This window comes from Cydia splendana, chromosome 8, assembly GCF_910591565.1.
Source record: "Cydia splendana chromosome 8, ilCydSple1.2, whole genome shotgun sequence".
In the NCBI taxonomy this organism is placed as follows: Eukaryota; Metazoa; Arthropoda; class Insecta; order Lepidoptera; family Tortricidae; genus Cydia; species Cydia splendana.
The window spans coordinates 16,700,251-16,724,635 of NC_085967.1; the positions used below are offsets into that span (position 1 = coordinate 16,700,251).

The 24,385-nt window shown below is 34.0% G+C and overlaps 1 protein-coding gene across 1 annotated transcript; it reads right to left on the minus strand.

Moving 5' to 3' along the window:
* Positions 1–802: 802 nt before the first annotated feature.
* On the minus strand, positions 803–24,385 carry LOC134793060 (troponin C, isoallergen Bla g 6.0101-like). Its single transcript, XM_063764583.1, has 6 exons — positions 24,275–24,385; positions 15,390–15,417; positions 12,706–12,849; positions 5,052–5,171; positions 2,708–2,839; positions 803–1,036 (listed from the first exon to the last, which is right to left on the minus strand). Exons 1-6 carry the CDS (start codon positions 24,383–24,385, stop codon positions 1,002–1,004), a joined length of 570 nt encoding a protein of 189 aa, XP_063620653.1. The 3' UTR covers positions 803–1,001.

A 24,385-nucleotide genomic window follows, 5' to 3' on the forward strand; every position in this document is an offset into this window, starting at 1 on the left:
AATGCTGCTACTGTACAAACAGCAACACTCAACTGTCCATCGGTGGACCTTATGCTTTTTGTAATAAGGTTTAAACTGTCAGTTAACAGTGTGGGCCTAATCTAAGGCGGCTGCCGCCCGCCAACAGACATCTCTAGTAATATTTATAGTCCATTTGCACACCCGTTATAATTGCTTCAGTAAGCGAGAGAAGCAAACAACTTCAGTTTCATAATTGCTACGTTTGACATAACGCTGTCTCTTACCAACTTTTAGTTTAAAACAGAGACACGAATATCATTCTAGCGGTGTAGGGTTTTTATTATTAATAATGTGCAGTATAAACAACGCACTCGACACATACGTATTAACTCTCTTTCGTTGTATAAAATGTGGTTGACTGTTATAAATGATGTCGTTATTTGCGTGCTGAGGCGATTAGCTGTCAACCGCGCTGTGACCAACATTATTCATAATAACGTTGCTACATTTTGCATCGTAAATTTCAAGTTTATTAAGATAATTAATATAATTAGTAATTACCATAAGGTTTAATATTAATCAACATTTATAATAAAGTGGCGTAGACCATTTTTTGAAAGATCGTCTGTTGACGAGATTTTATATTTGGTCTAGTCTAATTTTCAAGTCATCGATTCTTTTTTATTATTAAATACAGCTGCAGTCTCTTATTATTGTACGATGTCAAAAAGTACTAAAAGTATACTGAGTGACGTCATATTATGTGCAATAAGTATGACAATAATACTTTACCAGAATATTAAACAGATTGTAACTGTGCAAAAATTAAAGACATGCATACTCTTAGGATATTGTTTTATTCTTATAAAATATCTTATAATTAGTTAAATAAATATATTATAGAGGTACATTAAAGTTTTTTGCTAATCATAATATGATTATTATCAAATTGGTCTTCCGATGTATAAATAAATTAATATTGTGTAGTAGACATAGATAAAATTTGTATCATTATAACACAAACTTGACCAAATGGTCGTTCAGTCGTCGCCGCCCGTCATAACTTCCATGAATTCTGAAATTTAAGAAAAGTTTTTAAAGTGCAAATCCAGAAGATTTCTTGCAGTGTTAACAAGGTGGCATGAAATTTTCATAAGCAAAATAAGCTAGGGAAATTCTGGGAAGTCCACAGTTTCAGTCACAATTACGGCAAGTCAAACGTACTGAATTATTCAAGGGATATCACAAACTTTTTGTAATTTGATGCTGTTGGAAAACTCCTTTTTATCTGTATGTATGAGATCAATTCCTGAAAGGTATTTTAATTTTTCTTACCCCTTGAAGTAATTAAATTACCTATATATCGACGCTTATCATGAATAGTGACACAAAACAAAATGAATTGCCATTCGACTTTAAATCTTACCAGTAAAAGATAGAATATTCAATGCAATAGCATTTCATTTTTAGTTGTACCACTGTTCATGATAAGCAACGAATTATATTTATTATTCGAATTAGTGTTAAGTAAACGTAGGTATTTTAGATTAAAATGGTATTGAGCGAACAACTAATAGCAGTTACATTAATAGAGGTCAAATAACCATTTAAAAAATATAACATAATAATAGGTCATAATACAAATATGAGGTAGAGTAGAGTACTGTACAAACCCCACAGTTTACTTATCGTTACCGATCAATAGGTAGTACTTTTAATAGTTTGAATATCTATAAATATTATTACTGTCCATTATTTTTTACTACAAATGAGCTTGACTATCGATATGCTTGCGAGACTGCCATTTAAGCCTTTACAGCTTTAATGACAATTAGGTACAATACGCTCGGGCATGCCTTTACAGCACATTATTAATTATAATAATCAAGTGTTTGAAGTAGAAGTCAATTAAAATGAAAATTCCGCAGGTTTGTACAGCTACACAAATAATTATTTATGTAGGTAAATAAAGGAAAACCTTTATAAAGAAACTAACTGAACCGAATACCATTTAAGTTCACAATTTCTTCATAATTAGTAAAGTTATGCTTATTTTTAGAAATAGACTCATTATCCTTTGCCGCTATCATTTCTCTTTGTAGTCGTATTTATCACTAAATTCAGTCATTATTAATTTTATATTCTTTTCCTTTTGGTTTCGTTTCACACAACTTATATAACCCGCAATATAATAATGCAACTGGTAATGGCGTCTTTTTTTTCTATGAAGATACCCTTATCTCGTTTAGACATGGTTTAGGTAGCATGGTAGCAAATGGTAGGTAGGTAGATAGTTTTAAAGAAGGTCAAAGCAAAAGTTTAAATCAATTCAATATTCAGCCAAAGGCAAACTTGGGTTTGGCACGTTACTAGATCGGACGCGATATTATAAATTCTAAATTATAATAGTCGATGTCACATTCAATTTAGTTAACAATGACGTAGTGCTTGTATTTTATGCCAGAATACTAAGTATTTCAACGTATTGGAGCGTTACAAAATTATGTTGCTACGAGTATGATTAATGCTTTAGATTTTGTTGTTAGATTGGTGTTGAGTAAAGTTTATTTGTGTTTGTAAAACTTGTTTTTAAAATGAGAACAGAATAAAATTATTACCAAATAACCATGTGGTAGCATGACAATATTGTTCGGGTATGAATCGTGCGGAAAGCCATAAAAATTATATATATATATTACATTACATATTCTCAGAGAATGAGCCTGATAATGACGGTGATGCATACCATCAAAGTCAACTGTGCCAGAGCCGTCAGAGTCAATTTCCTCAATCATCATGTCCAACTCCTCTGCGCTGATCTTGTCGTCCAGCTCTCTGAGGATCTCCCGTAGCACTGCTGTCGTGATGTAGCCGTTACCTGAAAACGTTTCATCACATTGCCTATACTTATACACTTATTAATAAAACTTACGTCTCTGTTAAATTTTTTAACAAAATATATCAAAATGACGCAAAGAGAAACGATTTTCAACGGCGTATTAGACTTACTAATATCATAGTTGTTTATAAACAAGTACAGCCATTAAACCCCATAATATGGCAAGCAGTGGTGAGCAGTCGTGTTAGAGCTTTTAGACCCAGTAGTTCAAACATTTTATAATTTTCGTTCGAAATTCTAACGGCTCGATTCGGAAAATGAATTAGATTTCTACTAGACTTCAACAAGTTACGATACGGATAATTTAAAGATATTTGTAAGATAGATATGTCAAATTTGACGTTTCTGCGATTCTGGAGGTCCTCTTGAACGATTTCGACAAGTTATGACTTAGATATCCAAGTCACATCTAGTCGATATCTAATGCAGATCTAGTTGATCTATAAATTGTCTCAAGATCTTGTGATTATCTCGAAATCCGAATAGGCCTGTAAATCTCGAACACATTTGCTTGCGCGCTTAAATTTGTCGCGTCGTCACTTGTTTTTACCCGAGATCCGCTCATTTTTGTTCGAAGTTGGATTACACGGTATAAATCGGTGTACACTGCTGTGGGTCGCTGCGCTAGAGGAGTAAGTAAGTAGGTAGTATTAAACGCATACTGCTAGACATAAGCCATCTCTCAATGTACTGCAGATTTTTGGAGTGTAGTCCCTAAGCAAAGCTAATGCAATTGAGGACATCCCTATTTAATATTATAAATGCGAATAGACATACGAAAGTTTTTATTAATCATCATCATAATGCTATGCAAATTAAGTAGCTGACAGAAGTTTGTTTTGAATAAATCTACTTAATTTTCCTTTTAATGTCTTTAATCGTATAAAATCTAAAAAATAGTATACTTAAATTTTGTGTATCATATATATGTAGATACCTACTTTATTATGTATCGAAGGTCAACAAAAGATAGGTGTAGGACCTGAGTAAGATTACAATCTTACCCTCAGTATTTTCTTTAATAACAAAACCAAAATCACCCTAGAAATCACCCCACCAAATGAAACTTGTTAAATAACTAACAAGGGTCAGGCTTTGTGAGGGTCATATGAATGTCTAGAATTTGTCCAACGGCTAAATTTCATTCAGCCAGACACATTCGCCTCTGAGCGAGAGTGTTTGATTACTTTAGCCTGTAATGTGGTTTTACGCGTTCAAATCCCGCATTTAATAACACAGTACCTACACAGCAAAATCCTTAATTAATTGGTAATGTACATAAAGCTTAAAGGCAGGGACACACTTATCCCACGTACGCAACATATGCAATGCATTATGACAATCTGAACCCTGAAAGTTGTAGGCTTAGAAACATACTTGTCATGCGTTGCGTTGCGTATGACAAGTATGTTTCTAAGCATACAAATTTCAGGATACAGATTGTCATAATGCATACGTTGTTGCGTACGTCGGATAAGTGTGTCCCGAGCCATGGCATTGGTTAATTATACAGGGTGTCCCTAGCCATTGGACAAAGCCGAAATGTACATATGCATTAGGGTATTTAGAACCAGTATACAAAGTATCATAACAATCGGTGTAGCGGTTACGAAGAAATTAACAAATTACGATTTTTTTACTTTGGAGCAACCTATATGTGTTAGTAGCTCCTGAGGTAATAAATAGTATGAAACCTTCTTCGACCGTTTTGATTATCTTTTTTATTTATGACATTAATAAGATTCTGGCTTTTGACAAATGTCATCATTGTCGCACATTTTCAAACAAATTGTCAAAAGTACTGCCAATGATTAATACAGTTTTTTTTTTTTGTTGTCGATTATTGCAAATAACTTTTGTTTGATAATTTATTGTTTTATTTTTTGTTCTAATTAAAAAAATATTACCGTTAGAGCATTTCTGAGAAGTAACCCTACGTGGGATTTCAGGGTTTGTCCAATGGCTAAGGTCACCCGGTATATAGCTCGGGATATTCTATTATTTACTACGGGTTACGGAGGATTAATGCTTTATAGGTATATACAGGCTGTTGGGGAGGAATCCGAAGTGTTTTAATGGTGTGCTCCTAAAGGTCAACCTTTTCATATACTCGTCGGAATAAAATAATTCAAATCGTATCCTGAAGTATGTTGGGAATGGTTATCTTTCCTAGTAAGTAATATTTATTTACCTTCTTTGTCGTACAACCGGAATGCTTCTTTAAGTTCTTGTTGCATAGCTTCGGCGTCCTCTTCAACCATAAATCTCGACGCTAATGTTACAAACTCTTCAAACTCCAGCTCCCCGGATCCTGTAGCAAGGACAAAAATGTTAATTTTATCGTAAATGTATCTACAATCATCTTCTGGTCAATCATGGTCATAAAACTTTATGCTTACGAATACAAGAGGATAAAAGAGCGGCTAAGCACGTCTCATCCATAGGTATAGTAGAAATAACTAGTTATGATATTTTGTGTTTCTGCGATAATATCGATAGGTACGTTTTTATGTAAATGAAACTTTTTTGAACACAAATCGTATTTACTTTGAAATAAATGTTTCTATAGATTCAATCTTTTATTGAATTTAATAACATAGGTACATAATAATTAAAAAGTTGGAATTATAGGAAAACTTAGAAATTAAAATGTAGAAAAGTAACTGGGGTCAAGATTGTTTAGTTCCAGTGTAAGCAAAACTGGGTGCTAATTGTTTTATTACCCTATTGCAAAAAAATGGCTTTTGCGATTATGTATTTTGAAGCGGACTAAAAACTTCACATCACACCTATTTTTCTTCAAGTCTTTATGTAGTGAAGGGAGCCTATTATTTGGCCAAAAGAATTAATTTTGTCGCAGGTCAAGAAATTATTTGAATTACGTGTACGATTTGCTTTCACTATATCAACGTCACCGTAATAAATTAATATTGTTTACTGTAATGGCCTCAGTTTACTAACCAATCTAACAATTGTAATAGCCTCTAAATAGATGTTTATCACTTTAGTTATTCACATTCAATGCGAAATAACATATAATGGCTTTGGCTTACTCTACGCTCATATTTCACCAAACTTTGACAGTCCCAGCAGCGAACCATTTACGCAACTAAAATAACTTCAGTTCAAAAATATTGCAAAAGTTTAATCTCTAATACGCCAAGCGAATCTTTTTTTATCGAAGCGATAACACTATCACTTGGAAGGATAAAGTCGCATGTGGCTATATGGGCTAAGTCGCTTGAGATCTTTGTGTTCTGATAGTAGTAGACCGGGAGATAGTGACACATTTTACTGGGTCATTTGTACCAGTATGGCGGTTCGTCAGGGGTCTAAGCATGTAATGAAGGAAAGAAAATGCTATGACCATAGCGCTGGTACCGGCGGCCCAATCGCGTGGGCGTTAGTCGAACGTGTCGGATAAAATACGAGTGTCGAACGATTTGTACCACAAAAATCCTCGTATTATTCGATAGTCCATAAAAAAGAAGTAGGCGGTAGCGTAATGCCATACTTCTCCGGTGTGACTTACAGCCCGCCATACTGAGGCGAACACGTTAATTAAAAAAAAACAATTCAACCATTTGTACCAAGCTAATTTTTGCACAGGTGATCATCGTCGAGCAGCCATTCATGGACATCACCATGCCATACTTTTCGGATGGTTCCAAATGCCCGCCATACCGCCGCAAGGGAGTTAATTCTTTTTTTATTGCTAAACGATTTGTACCATCTTGAATTTTTTTTTCAACACTTTCTGTGTGATCATAAATAGAAATCTCATAATGCCATACCTATAGGAGGTGGCAAATGTGCACAATATTTTTTTTTTATTGTAAGATTTTATTCGTATTTTTGACGATTTGTACCAGTATGGCACTAATTTTCCCTGAAAGTTTAAGTTTTACCGAATATAAATCCAAAATTTCAAAGACGTAGGTGGCGGCAATCTTGTCTTATAACTATATATTATGTTGAATAATATTGTACGGCTACCACCGCTCGAACGATTTCTCGAATCATAGAGATCTCGGCTCATCGTGCTGTAAACCTCCATTCACCATTAAATTACATCAAATCTACCACTGTGTTGCCAGTAAAATGAAACGTTTTATTAATAGTAAATATATTTATCGGCGGAAGAATGCACATAAGTAAATAAATTACTACTAATTAAAAATACAATATTTAAATGCTTATTTTAAATAATCAGTCTTCTAAAAAGCTGTCCCATGAATTAATATTGAATTATAACTATTTTGAGGTAGAAAAGTTCGTATTGAATTGGTAATACTTCAGGTCCTTAGAGAATATAACCAACGGAGTGGTCATTAACAGGCGTTCCCCTCTGTCGAAAAAAGGCGGCCAATGGTCAACGACTTGTCAACCATATCTATGGAATGACGTTTATCTGACATGGCTATGTTGGCGTTACGTATACATTTGATGTGCCCTCCCCCGCAAAAAACGGCAGACTATTTTGTACCGAAAATTATAGACATGGCGTCTCCGTTGGTTATATCCTCTAAGTTCAGGTCTAAACAACATTTGGTATTCCGTTTTAATACAATAACATTATCGTCTTACGATGTGCGTATATTTTTATACCTTAAAACGCAAATTCGAAAACGACAAGTTCGACTAAGATCGGACACCGGGTAAGATCGTATTATTGAAATTTCTGCCTGTTGCGGGGTTTTTTTTTTGAATGCTCGCAAGGTGAAGGTGGATGCAAGGTGATGCAATGCGCTGTTTTGTCCCGCAACCCCCTTCAGGCCGCACTTGTCGCTCCGACTAACACGTCGCCAGATAAGTGCAAAAGTCCAAAAAATGAGATTTTTTGTTGTGTCCGGAAATACCCTTCGCAGTTTTTCTTGAATAACTGGCAAGTTGAAGCGTTATTTGTTTCTTTTACAGATTGCATGTTATTTTTATTAAATTTGTGACAAATCTGTATATTTGGAATTTTGATACGATACCTGTAGGCCGAGATCCGGTCTTACCCGAAGTGGTAAAAGATCGGATGCTAAACATCCGATATTAAATTCTCAGGGATGCTCAAACTTTATTCGTGTCACCACTATATCTGATTAAATTAGGTATTAGGTAAATGTAATTAATAGTAGATATTAAATCACAATAAAGCTCCCAAATCATCTTGTATTGATCGCTACACTTAACTAAGTAACGCCACATACTTAATTAATCTCTTATTCTTAAACGAATATGTTTCCATCTTTCGTAATATCAACTTTTTCAAGTATGGTGCCCCTTTTTCCCCCTATTAGAAGTATGGCAAATACAATAATGGTCACATTGCATCATCTAATTTCCAAAAATCCAAATGCCATACTGGTACAAATCGTCAAATTTTTTTTATATTTTTAAGTCTTGGATTAAGTCTCACAGTCGTCCGCCCCGTAGTTATAATCCGGAATAATTTATTTTTAGGTATAATTGTATCCAATCAAACAGAATATGATGATGCCATGCTGTAAAAAAATATTTTACGTATTGTATAGTCGTATTTTTGAAACGTGTCGATTAAATAAGTTTTTCAAGTATGGCAGCACTTTTTCCCCCTACTATAAGTATGGCAATTATAATAACGGTCACATTTTATCAAATACTCTCCAAAAATTTAAATGCAATACTGGTACAAATCGTTTAGCAAAAAAAAAAAATTAACTTCCTTGCGGCGGTATGGCGGGCATTTGGAACCATCCGAAAAGTATGGCATGGTGATGTCCATGAATGGCTGCTCGACGATGATCACCTGTGCAAAAATTAGCTTGGTACAAATGGTTGAATTGTTTTTTTTTAATTAACGTGTTCGCCTCAGTCTGGCGGGCTGTAAGTCACACCGGAGAAGTATGGCATTACGCTACCGCCTACTTCTTTTTTATGGACTATCTAATAATACGAGGATTTTTGTGGTACAAATCGTTCGACACTCGTATTTTATCCGACACGTTCGACTAACGCCCACGCGATTGGGCCGCCGGTACCAGCGCTATGGTCATAGCATTTTCTTTCCTTCATTACATGCTTAGACCCCTGACGAACCGCCATACTGGTACAAATGACCCAGTAAAATGTGTCACTATCTCCCGGTCTATAGGCAGAGTGAAAGAGTATTTGCGTTCTCCGAGAGCACTCAGAAAATTAGTGGCGGATCGGGGAGCATCGTTTAATAGGTATTGCTGTAGGTATTCTACTCTATTAATATCAGATGAAGCACATGGGTGAAAAATTTAATTAAGTCGAAAACTATAAATTGGTTCCGCAACGCTAGTTGTAAACAGTAGTTTTGTTTACTATAAATTTTAGCTAAAATCTTAACTTTAATCATTAACAGAAATGAAAGGTTCGTAGAAAATATAAGAATAAAAAAATTTTAAGTAAATAAAATAAATAATTAGTCGCAATAAAAACCTTTCGTCGTTTCTCTGAAAGCCTTGAATCATAATCCCAAGTAATTGGTTTACATTTATTTGGAAAGGGTTTTCGTCTACGGAGCAATTAATTATATTTTAGTAGCTAAGAGAGTTATTTATGATTATTATTTATTACAGAAACTTACGAAAATCGAAAATCTTTATAAATATCTATTGGGCGTCTTTGATATTTCAGTTTTATCCGGTTATCGCTTCACATTGATATTTATTTATACACGGTGAAATTTAATCAGTGATCAGGAGTTAAAAATTCACCTAAACGAAATTCAATGCGCGAGATCTCATGCAATTAAATCACTATCCAATTAATTACAGTTATTAATATCGTTAAAATAAACCGGTATCGTTAAAATATATCATTATAATAAACACTGGATACGTACACCCTATCAATCGCATTAATATGAATTTGATAATGAGAAATTCACAGCTTATTGCTCATAAATCTTTAGTTTTGTGTGGCTGTTAAGTACTTTAGAAAGAGGTTTTAAACACTGTAGTCGAAACCGTAATTGTTAAGGCGACAATAATACCAATTAAAATTTCATTTCAACTTAAAAATGAGGTATTATAATAAAAGAACTTGGCTGTGTTAGTGCTGCATAAATGTGATCGATTACTGAATTCGAAAAATGAGTTCCTGATCACCGATTAAATTTCACTGTTTATTAACATGCTCAATATTGAATCTGGATGGTAATATACCAATTTCTTCAATATCAATTTCTTAATTATGTTCTGTCGACCCAATTTCAGCAGTTTATTGCATTACCTCTTCCTGAATTGTGCCTTTGTTTTCTTTTGGGAGGGCTATTCAATAATTATATAAGGATCTTTACCATGTTAATTAATAGGTACTAGCAAGGTAACTAAAAAGACTATACTCTGTAAGTTCAGCTTAGAAATTAATACCTATGCAATATTAACATTAAGACAAAAGTATTAATATTTTTGTATTATAAAACACTAAAAGTGACTACTTACATGAATATAGTGATTTATGTACTTCTCAAATGAAACTGCCAAAAATTCATATGCCTACACTTAAACTCGCTTAGTAAATTATTCGATCAATATTTCTTGTCTAAAAAAGGGCTTTTATTAGAGCTTTTACTCCACATAATATATAACTACATAAATTACACGAGGCTCCAGAGACCGTTACATGTTATCTAACCAAAACTTACATAAATAACGCAAGTGCGTGTATAAAAATAAAATACAATGTTCATAACTAAACATGAGGTCCTTATCGCCCTTCATATAATTTACTTCTCTCGCTTGAACTTGCTTTCAGTTAGATAACCAAGATTTAAGGTCACCTAAGATTAAGGCGACTACACTACAGTGGAATATTCTGGAAGCTTAAAGGCTCTCAAATTCACCAACCGAAAACATCGGAATAAATGTACGTTTTTTTCTGGCTTACTCCCTGCAATTTTGCACAGAGTGAATTTGCCAATGTCGGTGTTGACTTTCACACATGAGGAAAATGGGAAATGTATGTTAAGAGGCCCACTGATTACCAGTTCACCGGACGATATCAGCCTGTCAGTTAAACGCAAAATTTGACAGCTCCGAACAACTGACAGGCTGATATCGTCCGGCGAACTGGTAATCTGTGGGCCCCTTTAAACCTTAATATGTTACTTTTGTTATTATTTATTAATTACAATTAAAAAAACTATAACTAATATGTCAAATTGTATCTATCGAGGTTGTTTTTAACGACTAGTGATGGTCGCTCGTTAGATTAATTGATTAACTTTAAATCTGCCGGTCGATTTAACTAAAGGAATACTCGTACCTATTTTAATCTTTTAACGTTAAAGGATCCAGCGTAAGAAAGAAAAATGTGAAGTTAGTTAAATTTAACGAAATATTGGCATATATATATATATATATATATATATATATATATATATATATATATATATATATATATATATATATATATATATATATATATATATATATATATATACACCTAGAAATGTAATCGGTGATCAGGAACCAATTTTTCTAATTCAGTCATCGATGGCGATCACATTTAACTAAGGGACCAAACTCGAAATCCCAAAAAAAAATTTTCCTGTTTCATACATTTGGGCTGGTCCGATGTTGATATTTTCTATGAGAGAGTTTTTTTTTTCGCGATTTCGCGGTTGGTTTCATAGTTGTTCATGTGATCGCCGTCGCTGACTGATTTAGAAAAATTGGTTCCTGATCACCGATTAAAAATCATCGTGTATATAACATCTCAATACTACTAAATACCTTTTGTACCTAGGCCTACTTAGATCTCAAATAAATAAAAATCTAAACGGGTAAAACACATCGTACCTAAGACACCGGTTTGTGCCTAAGTAAATTTTCGACTTTTGGATGATTTTATGTTTCGAATTTGGGCGAAATGTTTAATGTAGTGTTAAGGTCTTTTAGGGCACAAGTCGCCTTAAAGGGGCGCTTTATTGTTCTCGACGCTCGCTTGAGGCGATCCGTTGATTCTCGGCAGTCCTAAACAAAGACTATGCTTATTACTCCACTTGGGCCAGTATCAAAGACATGCTGTATTTATTTTGTTATTAGAATTTGATGTTGCTTCTGAAGTCTGTTTTGGTTTTTGAAAAGCTGATTAGCGATGACAATTGTTCTTGGAAAATTGAAGGTTTGTATTTATTGTGGGCCAACACATTTTCTGTATCTCATTTCTCATTAGTCATTATGAAGGTAAATTATGTGTCGCTTTGTGTTGTTCCTTGTTGATCTTTGATGTTTTCATTATAAATTATTGTTTAATTTAATTAAAACTGACTCATGAGAAGGATCGTTACTTAAATTTTAATATATATTTCAATTATCGCACTATTAGCATAAAAAATTCGCTTAGCTTAAATAATCGTTTGATCTGAAAAGCCTTTCTTCATTATAAAATCTGCCCACATTTCTGTCTGAAACTGATTGCTTCTTAGATTAGATATTGGACAGCCCACTTTCCTTTATTATGACGGACGGATGACGAATGTATTTTGTGAGTACCAAGGATGTTTTCTTATAAGGGCGGATTTTTATTCGATTATGTCGAATTTTTTCGTCACACATGGATACAATTATCTGGTTTGAAAAGCTTCTCATTTTGGGCGGAATAAATACGAAAACACAACTTGATCCAAAAAAGAATGTATTTTCCGGTGAGTTAATACCATACTTGTTAGTAGGTAACCCAAAGAAAGATTTTTTATGACATACGGTGAAACTGCGCATTTATTTATACAGAATAGGGACTCTATCTATTCTATTCACCAAATTTAATCGAAATGTGACGAAAAAAAAATTGACAACATAATAAATTGCTGCCCATAAAAGGGTAAATTAAAGATTACTGACCATCTTCGTCCACTTCTTCAATGATCTCCTTTAAGGTCTCGTCGGTGACGCCAAGACCCAGCATGCCGAAGATGGTGCCCACCATCACGGTGCCGATGCAACCCTTTTTCTCGTGGTCGAAGGCTTCAAACGCCTTCTTGAGGACTGAAAATAAAGCAGCAACAGAGTAGCATACAGAACAAGTATAATGACCTCTTATATTTTAGTTCTATCTGTATTTAAACGAAGATAATGACACCTTATTCAATTGGGAAATTGTGACTAACTTTTTGCCAAAGTAGGTAAACATCGTAAAATATTATCTTAAAAATGGTCAATATTGAAAATAAAATAGGTTGCCAAATAATTTCTGTCCGCTTACAAAAAGTTGGGCGAGATATGCCTTTTTTCGAAGTCTACAAAAAAACTACATTTGACTGCTACTTAAACTAAACTCATCTTTTGTTAAAGTTGTTGTTTTTTTAAATTAAGAGTAAAGTTTTTATTTTATCCAAAACGAATACTTCTAGCTGAACATTGTAATTTCATTTAAAGGTTCTACCTATATAATTTGCCTCCGTTTGATCTATCCTCGTGCCACCCAATGTACATTAGGATGTACACTCAGTTTCGATGCAATTTCAATCTTAATTAAAAACAAAGTAGGTAGCATTTCATTTGTCTCGTAAAATTTTCGAACAAATGAAATTCAACCCAATTGAAAATACTACAAGATTCTAACTTCCTTGGCGATAATTGTGTATGGTTGGCGGCACGAGACTATACTGAATGCGACACCGTGTATTGACGCTTACCCAGAGACGGCCCCGTAACTAAGCAAACTATTTACGGAGCGTGAGCTTTTTCAGGTAACTGCTGACCCAATATTATGAGACGCTCTCAGCCTAGAAATGTGAGATACCAGTACCTATCAGTCTTTCCGAGTAAAAAAAGTACTGACAAATTGTACACAATTCATTATTTATACACCTATTATTCTATGGGTAACTCTTTTAATCACATATCAATTTATCAGTTTAAAGGATAGGTACTAAAGCATGAGATATTTACCTATAATATGCAAGAATTGTTTTTAATTAATATACGTAACATTATTTTTTCAATCCAAAAGCAATCTGTAACCAAAATCTGATCTGACCCGTTTTAAAGAAAATTGGCAGTGACAGAAGTGCGATGGACGCATGAAATTAATAAAAAAAATGTTTAAGTGTAAATGTATATTATAATATAAAAAAATATCTAAGCGGGCAAGTTGTTGAAAATTAACAAAATACTTACAAGTTTATTGTTAAGAGAATAATATCATGGGCAAGTCATTTTGAACACCTCGCCTGCTTAACTACTTCTGATCCTGACTTTTCACATTAATTGCTCTTATTAGAATCATTCTACACACACTGTAATGTAAATTAAATCTCTACTTAAGATCAGCACATAAGACTTGAGTATTAAAGGAGAAGTCTCGCTGGAAACAAGTAAAACGGAAAACACGTTCCATTTTCCTAGGTTAATTAAATTAAATGGTTATTACTCTCCAGAGTAATTCTTAGCTGCAATCACACTTGCTGAAGCGAAGCAGATCAGATGACGCTATGAACTCGCGTTATATTGCACCTTTTAAATTATCCTGCACGTTTAGTTAAAATGGAAAATTGACTCCATTTTCCACGTAAAAAGCCAATATGAAGTAATTGAATTTATTTTTATTTTGATCCACGTATGTTAAGTTAGATAGTGAAATAGGGATAAACTCTTAGTGATTCTGCATATATATCAAAGATATAAAATAGATGCTCAGTTTTCAGTCATACTATGACTATTTGAAATACGATTCAAAGTTACAACGAATACTTTTAAAGACTCCTCTTCACGTTGGGCCAACGCCAACGAGGGACGCAGCCATGCGGTAGAATGAGATAGCAATATCACTTGCTCCCTCTAACGCATAAATGCGTCCCTCGTTGGCGTTGGCGTTGGCCCAACGTGAAGAGGAGCCTTTAAATTAATGTTATATTGCCACATGAAACGGCCAATGTATGTTAGGCGTACATTATAAAACTTTTTTCATATGACCTGCAACTGCATACCTATTTGCCTTGTAAAGGCTCTATGACTCAACGTTAAAAAAACACCATTAGGCTCTGGTTAGATAATGTAAATTTTACATATCTGTTTGCTCGTACCAAGCATGAGTTTTATAATTAGTAGCTATGAAATTTGAAAACGAGGTACTAAATAATATTTAAAACCCAAGCCCTGAATTCCAAACATAAGATTATCTGTCAGCTTCTCGATGTTTGGATTTTTCACATAAACTAATTTCATATATCTAATATCATTTGATTTCATATAGGTACATTATCTTGGCACATATCACATATTAATTGGAATGAGATCTACTGGATCACCTGAGGTGAACCACTTGATAAGTGGTTGAAATAACTCAACAACGCCATTGAAAATAATTCATATTTACGGATTTTAACGTTGACAAATATTTTGTAATAAGTTTACCTACTAATGAACTCGATAATGGGAGTGTGATGAAACTGATGAAATGATAATAACATAAAACATTATAAATAATATTTAGTTGTCATACGAAATCGATAAGCCGATTTTGATAATTATATTGTCGACCTGTTATAATTGTAACTACTGGGTTAATATGCAAAAATACTCACTTGCTAGCTGGTCCTTATTAAGATCATCCTGTAAAAATTAACTGCACGTTAGCTTTTAATAATTTTAAATATATAACACGAAAGTTAATTGAGACACGATAAAAGATTAGATATAGGAAATTCGGAAACGCACTTCACTATCTAATTAAAGTTTTTAATCACAATAAGTATTGCAAAATGTTTATTTTATAGAAAGAAACGGCACAAAATTATTTTTAAAAACAATGTCGAATTAAAATCTCACCATTTTTATTTAAAGGAATTGAATAATGTGGTACGCAATTCCGAACCAAAGAATGAGGAACACAAGTCCTTTTATCTGGATGGAGTGTGCGACTACTCTAAGACGCGCGACGATGTCACCCAGGTTGCCTCTGGTTTAGGGACTTGGTACTGCCCCTTTCTGCCCACGATTCACCGCGTCTTGGCTTCGGCGATCGCTTTTAACTGTTATTGTTGAGGTCATCATACATTATGTTCTGTTGCCGGATGATATCTGGGAACGTATACGTCACGCTAGCGGGTCGTCTTTCTAATTACCGTAAAACCTCCCAAATAGTCCAATACTGCAACGGTCCACAATTTTAATAACAAAACTTCCGTGAGACACAGACATATTAAATATATTAACAACGGGTCACTCACGTATTTTAAGTCGAAAAACGCTCGACATGTTTCACTCCGTACCGAGGAGTTAAACATGTGTTGGCGGGTTTTTTCGACTTAAAATACGTGAGTGACCCGTTGTTAATATATTTAATATGGTCGACAAGTTCAAAAGGAAATTAAGTATAAATACCAATGTTCCTTTTGGTTTACTCCGAGTTTTTTCTTCCTTTTATAAACATAATCTTGCCTTAGAACTACAAAAAATACAGTAAAAGTCACACCTGAACGAAAAAATACAGTAAATTTTTGACCATAGTTGGGAGCTTTGGACTATAGTTGGGAGGTTTTACAGCAAAGAGTTTTTTTTTATTTGATTAACATTCCAAAATACCCATACCCAGTATCAAAGAGAATAGATAGTATAGAGGGGTCCTGTCATAGTAAATTTTGTAGTCTCAGTAAATTTACTACCATCTATCGACACACAATTAATACTCAAAATGAAAACGTATTAAATTATCAAAAAAATGTATATATATGGATAAATTATTTTATTATTTTTATATAATTTTGACCCATGTTCATTCACTGATATCTATGTGTTAAAATTGTTAAATATGAAACGGTGTCGTCACGCCATCTAGCCGAGCATAGGCCAAAGGTGTGGCCATCTATCCGAGAATGACTTTTTCTTGATTTCCGAGGCACGTTTTTTCCTTAGACTTTATTCATCTTATACGAAGTTATATATGTCTTTGCCAGTATTTTGCTGCATTACATTCTGTATTTTGTTAAGGAGAGAAGATTATAATTGTTATTTTTCATTATTTTTTCTTGTGACCAAACAATTTTGACAAAATTCTAGTTGGTACTGGTATAATCAAAATTATTAATAATTATAAAAAATCCTCCTCCTACCCCCTAGTCTCTTCTTAACTCTATGGATTCTATTTAGAAGTAATACCAAATAGAATATTTCTAATTTACGTTATATTATGATAATTCGTATTAACGCTAGCAGATATTATTTTGCTCTAAAGCTAGCAATAAATATCCTTATTTTCCCCTGAGGCTCTCAAAGTAAATCATAAATAATAGAAATGACTGCCACTCTTAATGGTGTACAATAGGGGAAAAGCTCTCTCAGAATTTATACGATTTGTTATTGAATAACCACATAGAAAATGTAAATTGGGTAAAGTATACTCGTATTAAGAATAAACCGGATAAATGCGTATGTCCTGACTGACTCACTTATCAACGAAGAGCCTGAAGCTAGAACTAAAAAGACTAGAAAGAAATGTGTAGGTACATCAAGTTACATTTTATAACGTCTACAAGTGAAGTACCTAATAAAAAAAATCTAACTAGATTTAGGGTTTGATTTAGAAAAAGTGCTTGAAAGGTTGTATGTGGTACGAGTTTTATTTAAACTAGGAACTTGAAACTTACAAATAAAATATTTTATTATGAATTCAAGAAAAGTTGATTCAACGTTTTTGAAAGTTCATCGCCAGGGGGGTTAAAGATTAAAGATGGGTACAAAGTTTGTAAGGGAAACGATTTCGGTAAGAGACTTGAATCTTCGTAGAAAAATACAATATGTATTAGAATAGCAGAAAAGTCAGATCAGCGTTTTTTAAAAATTCATTCCCTAAAGTGTAAAAAAGAGTTGAAAGTATGTATCGGGTACCTACGAAACTGTTTTGAGTGAGGGACTTGCAACTTCTTAGAAAGATATTATGACAGGCAAATGTTAATGTTTTAAATTTTTTACCCAACTGCTAATTTTTGCTGTACAATGATTATGTAAAATACCACAATTTAATCACCAATATACCTAAAATCCATGCAAACGAAGACATGAGCAACAGCTAGTTGTATTAGGTATATAAAACTTTTCCCTGAAAAACTTTGTACGTTGGACTGTAGGAGTATTCTTCAAGACATTTTCCTTTCATTATAAAATTGTGTTTCATCTCAATTTAAAACATTTTACTTAGGTATGATTTAATCACAGAATTACTTAAGTATATACTTTAAAAAACAAAACTAACATACAACTTTAGCATAGCTCTGCTATGAAAACGCACACATAGTAATATTGAATAAATGTTTAGTTCTAAATGAGGGCTGAGGCAATGGGGGGCAGGGGAGCCAGTGGGGGGAGGCAGGTGTTCCCGATCGTGGACAGTGACATATTTGTTGCGATCTACGCTTTCCACTGGCGCCGATGGTTGCCAACTGCACTTGAATGCAGCAAAAGTTAATAGCGCGAGTTTGAAAACAGTTTTTAACGGGAATTGTGACTATGTTTAAATTATCAGATTTTGCCGTTTTGCTTTTGTTTTCGATTCTATTGTCTATTGCATACAGCCTGTAGTGCATAATGGTTTTCCATCGTATTTTCTCGGAAACGTTCGTATTCGTCATGTTCAGTCAATGTCAGTACTTTTTGTACCGAGACTGACTGAAATAACAAGACACATTCGTAAGTTTTCGTGAAAACACGATGGAAAATAATTGTGCACTACATCTGTACAGGCCTACGGGTCCAATTTTACTTCGTGGGAAAGTAACATACATGACATACATAGCCATATTTAATTATTTATCGCTGCTATATCGCTTCTTTTGTGATAGAAGGCGTTGTCAAATCCGAACTCTTAAAGTTTGTGACAAATTGTAGGTGACATATATATAGCATATCAATACCCTCGTCACCTGTCACTTTCTCGAGTTAAATTGGGTCCCAAAGTTTTTGACACGGTAATGGATCTAATATACCTTTCAATAATCTGTTATATTATGCAATAACATAACATGGTCATCAATCAAGCGTTGACTTGAAATAGAACCTTCACCCCACATACTTAATTTAACTATAGGAACTTTGCGTAAACGCCTTTCATGCCTCTGAAAACTTGCCACTATAATTTACAATAAAATATAATTACAGTGCAGTAGAATTACAAGTATTGTTATTTCTGCATACGAAGTAAAATTTAATTAACAATTATGTTATTTTTAATGTTTATTCTTCAAATGGCTACTAATAGTGCAGGCACAGGAAATATTAATAATATTCATTCATTGAAATTAATAAGATCAATGATGACGCATTAATAATGTTATTACAGAATTTTTATAACACTATATTACACAAAATAAGTACATAACACAGAGAAAATACAATGAATGTGTATGTGTACAAAGGCTCCTTTGCACGATCCTTACCAGCTATCCATTTTTATTTATTTATTTAAAACACATGCAGTTTACAGTGCTGAACCAAAACACTTACACGTTAATTACATTTTTATCATTAAAACATTTAAAAATTAATGTATGCTTTGCAAGCCTCATACATATTTTATACAGAACCATTTTTACAATAGTAGTTTGTGTTACAAGGGATCAAAATGATATATTTCAGTCAAGGGCGTACATTGAATCCTGAATGAACCGATGGTTTCTAAAGTACAATCCTGAGCGTAATGAGGGATTCAAGTGTTAACGCCCAAGACGAAATAATTTTGATACCGTGTGACACATACTGCTTTTCACATCAACTATGAGGAAATTGTTATGTTCCAAAATATGTATTATTTGACCAAAAAAAATAGTATGCGAGAAAGAAAAAATCGTGTACTAGAACAGAAAAGTACAACTTTGATCCCTCCTAGCCCTTTTTCGAATAGGTCATGTGAAAAAAATAGGTATTTCTTACAAATAAGCTTCATTTTTGCAGCGAGGTAACTTAAATCAAATCCATGTTTCAATTCCACCCCGTCATATTTCAGCTGGCCCTCGCACGCCTTCATCGAGCTGCTAGTAATAAATTATTTTGAACCTACATTTTGATATAGGGTTATTACTTTTTTATGTCACAAGCGGCGAGTCCCTTTAGAGGTGATGCTAAACATATGCTTCTATCGGGATACGTTCGCTATGGCGTCCACTTTAGGGTTTCTGGGCTTATGATAATCTTAGTCCTTCCTTTCTTGGCGCTTATTTGAACAATGCAAGATTTTATTTTAAGATTATTTTTTAAATATGTATACCTTGTAAAGTTTAAAACTTTCGCGTTATATTAACTCACATTTATAGACGGGTCTATCAGTTAGCCACAACCACGACCAGTGAAACCTGTGAGTTAAATTTTTAATGAGTTAATTTTACCTAAGCTCAAATAACCTAATCCACGTTTTACCTACTGCACGTTTCACCTAAAGCTATTACACCTAATGCACGAATCACCTATAGCTGATATACCTAATGGACGATACACCTAAAGCTGATATACCTAATGAACGATGTACCTAAACTTGATTTACCTGATGGACGAAATACCTAAAACTGTTAAATTTATCGCACGAAATACCTAAAGTTGATATACCTCCTGAACGAATTACCTAACGTCGATATGCCTAATGCACGGAATACCTAAATTCTATATACCTAGCACAAAATTCATATCATTTTGCCGAATGATCAAGTGGCAACTCCACCCAATAAATAGTGTGATTTCCCAACCTTACAGTAGCAACTGTTTGTTTGGATTACAACTTAAAAATACACTTTTTGAAACGCTACTTTTTAGGTAGTAGAATGATTTCGTAAGTCTAATAAAAATTAAGGTATCTTATCTTATCAAAAACTTAATTTTTGTAAGTTAACATCATGACGATGAAATTAAAGCCGGTTTTGGCACTGTTTGGTCGCAGTTAACCTAACACGCTCCTCGTCGCTTTGCTCATCGTCGCACCTATTTCGACTCTGTCAAATGACTAGACCTTATATTATAATAAAAAATAGTAAGCCGACGTTTAGTTGACGACCGGTCTGGCCTAGTGGGTAGTGACCCTGCCTATGAAGCCGATGGTCCCGGGTTCGAATCCTGGTAAGGGCATTTATTTGTATGATGATACAGATATTTGTTCCTGAGTCATGGTTGTTTTCTATGTATTTAAGTATTTATATATTATATATTATATCGTTGTCTGAGTACCCACAACACAAGCCTTCTTGAGCTTAAAGGGGCTTAGTCAATTTGTGTAAGAATGTCCCTATAATATTTATTTATTATTTATTTATTTATTTAATTGAATGATTTGGCAAAAAAATTATACCAAATGTTGTATGTCCTAATAATATTATTCTAAACAATAATTATATTTTAGATTTTAGGTATTTCGTTCATTAAGTGCATCTACTTTAGGTAATTCAATCATTAGGTATACCGAGTTTAGGTACTTCGTGCATTAGGTATATCAACATTAGGTGTTTCGTGTATTAGGTATATTAGCTTTAGATATTTCGATTATTAGGTATTTCAACTTTAGGTAAATCGACCATAGGTATTCTGAGCTTAGGTAAACCAATTGTAGGTGAAACGTGCAATAGGTAATTCGTTCATTAGGTGTTATGAGCTTAGGTTAATTAATCATTAGGTATTTAAAAAAATAGGTGTAACGAGCATAGGTGAGTCAACATTAGGTAAATAGATTTTCGGTATTCTGATATGTAACCTTTTAAACGTCAAACTTCTATGAAATTCGTCAAATGTTCGTTTAATTTTTTACGACATAATTGTCATCAATAACACTTGCACTTCGTATGCTATCGAAATTGTTGCGGACTTTTCTTGGTCTAACTCTATCAAAAATGGATATAACCCACCTACAGATAGGTATTATTAAGACTTAGTATAGGTAATAAAACGAAGCTAAAACCCCTAGTTTTGTGTATGTCAAATGTTGTCACTTTAACATTTTACTTTAATTACAATTTTTACCTAAATACGTGTAATATTTTTACATTTTGTTAAAGTATTGTATTGTTGTTAAGGTGTATTGTAGTAAATAATTTTAGATTACAGTTGTTAGTACTGCATTAGTTCGTTTGTAAGTACTTTGTCATACATATCCATTGACTTTATAATTTTCAAATAAAAATGTAGTCAATAACTTTCAAAACAAATAATTAAAACATTAAATCGCCGCCGACGGCAATGTCACGTAAACTTGTCGAGTGTTCTTGACGTCTGAGAACTGCTGCATTTGTCCTTTTTCCCATTTCCGTTCGCAACGTAAAAATCACTTTACGACAGAAGACGTACTCCATTCGGGAATACTTGTCGGGAGTTAAGAGTGCCGAAGATACAATTAGTACCTAATTTTTTTTTTTTAGTAATTTAGTACCTAATTCGAATGAAACATTAATTCTATATATCACTATAGTCTTGATTGGACTAAATACTACAGATGCTGGCTAAATGGGATTTGCCTCATTTTTGTACTCATTTCCTTTTAACCACGTAGCATGCTTACTTTGAATAATGATAATCATATTGAATAATTATTAATTTTACGGTTTAGACTCACTTCTTTAAGTCGCGCGAGTGACTTAAAACAAGTGAGTCTAAACCGTAAAATTATTCAATATTAGTATGTCTCACAACTATTTAAATTCGTTAAATGATAATCTTAATAAAAAACATGGGTGTCCGTGGAGTAGATGGCATTATTTGCGGCCCTTAACCAAGTTTTGAGATCCCAGCAAGACATACCTAACACACCTTTAATAATACGGATACGGCCAAGGTCCTAAAATACTCTGTAGCTGACTAAGCAATTTTTTATCATACATTCATGCATTCCAGCGGGATTGGCGGGATTGCTCAGCACAGGGAGGATTGGAAAGGAAGAGGGGAGGCCTTTGCCCAGCAGTGGGACACGCACATAAGCTAATAAATAAAAAGTACATTCATACAAAATACATTGTAGTTTTTAGGGTTCCGTACCCAAAGGGTAAAACGGGACCCTATTACTAAGACTTCGCTGTCCGTCCGTCCGTCCGTCCGTCCGTCTGTCACCAGGCTGTATCTCACGAACCGTGATAGCTAGACAGTTGAAATTTTCACAGATGATGTATTTCTGTTGCCGCTATAACAACAAATACTAAAAACAGAATAAAATAAAGATTTAAATGGGGCTCCCATACAACAAACGTGATTTTTGACCAAAGTTAAGCAACGTCGGGAGTGGTCAGTACTTGGATGGGTGACCGTTTTTTTTTGCTTTTTTTTAGTTTTTTTTTTGCATTATGGTACGGAACCCTTCGTGCGCGAGTCCGACTCGCACTTGCCCGGTTTTTTCGTATTTTATTTATGTCCCATCCATTACAAACGATTGTCAACGCAAACAATAGTAACGTCCAACATGGTTGCCAGAAGGGTTTCATTTTACTCGGTTGCACTGAAATCCGATTTGCGTGAAGTCAAATGTCTGTAGTGTTCTAATGATGTTTTATTTTTGTACCATTTTAAACGGACGCTGACTTAACCCATTTTTAAAACTATGTCAATATAAAATATAACTATTTTATCGGATTATATCGTTTATACTTCCTGACGTTTTAAACTGTTTCAAGCTTTTGTGGCCAACGGGACTCTGAAGGAAAATATTTACCACATAAAAAAAATATAAACAAATAGGCTCTAGACTAACTAGTTTATATTGTAACAATTTACGCGAATTAGGTGCCTGTAGATGCTTAACATGCTTCTGAAGTAAATGTGTAACTTATCAACTTAAATATATCCCTACAATTGTCGGGATATATTTTTAATTCATTATACGCGATATAATCCGTTAAAAAAGTTTTATTTTATGAGTAAAATTATACTATACTAAAAATTAAAAAGCTATTGATGACAGACCACACCACACCACAATTGTGTATTTCGATAAAAAAACTTATAAGAATGTTTATTACTTAGAAGAATCTTATTCTAATCAAACCAGGTACTCATATAGTTCTTTGGTATAATGATAGCTGACAGCCTCAATCCCCAAGCACGCGAGATGTTTATTATATGCTGACGACCGACCTAAAGCTCATTTCGTCGGGTGACAAGCAAAAGTCACTAACTAACACCATTGAAATTATTGGACAATAAACTGTGTTACAAGTGTAATAAAGTGCATTGTTACTTTAATTTTTTGATAGTACTTAGTGACTTTTGCTTGTCACCCGACGATTTATGGAGTGCAGCGATCGTCGGATTGTGCATCTTTGCAGGAGAAAATTGATCGTCTTCATCAGTGGAGCAGTGGAGCAGCAGTAAGCTCCTTTTTAATCATTTAAAGTGTTCCGTCATGTGATGACGTTTAGCCGTGCCAATAGTCCCATATTCGCTCAATACCAGGTAGTCCCTGAGGACCTACCGCGAACCACGTTCGACGTATTGCCTTCCTGTCACACTTACGTACAAAGTTACAAGTGCGACAGAGAGGCAACACGTCGAACGTGGTTTGCGGTAGGTCTCTGATCCCTTGAATCGTGTTGACTCTAACGACTTGGGTTTCATCCTCGATATGCAT

Excerpts from the sequence above, each read along its gene's own strand:
- LOC134793060 (XM_063764583.1), bottom strand. The coding sequence starts at position 24,385 with ATGCATATCGAGGATGAAACCCAAGTCGTTAGAGTCAACACGATTCAA. Across the intron at positions 15,418-24,274 it reads TCTGTCGCACTTGTAACTTT|GATGATCTTAATAAGGACCA; the intron begins GTACGTAAGTGT and ends TAATTTTTACAG. Across the intron at positions 12,850-15,389 it reads TAATAAGGACCAGCTAGCAA|TCCTCAAGAAGGCGTTTGAA; the intron begins GTGAGTATTTTT and ends CTTTATTTTCAG.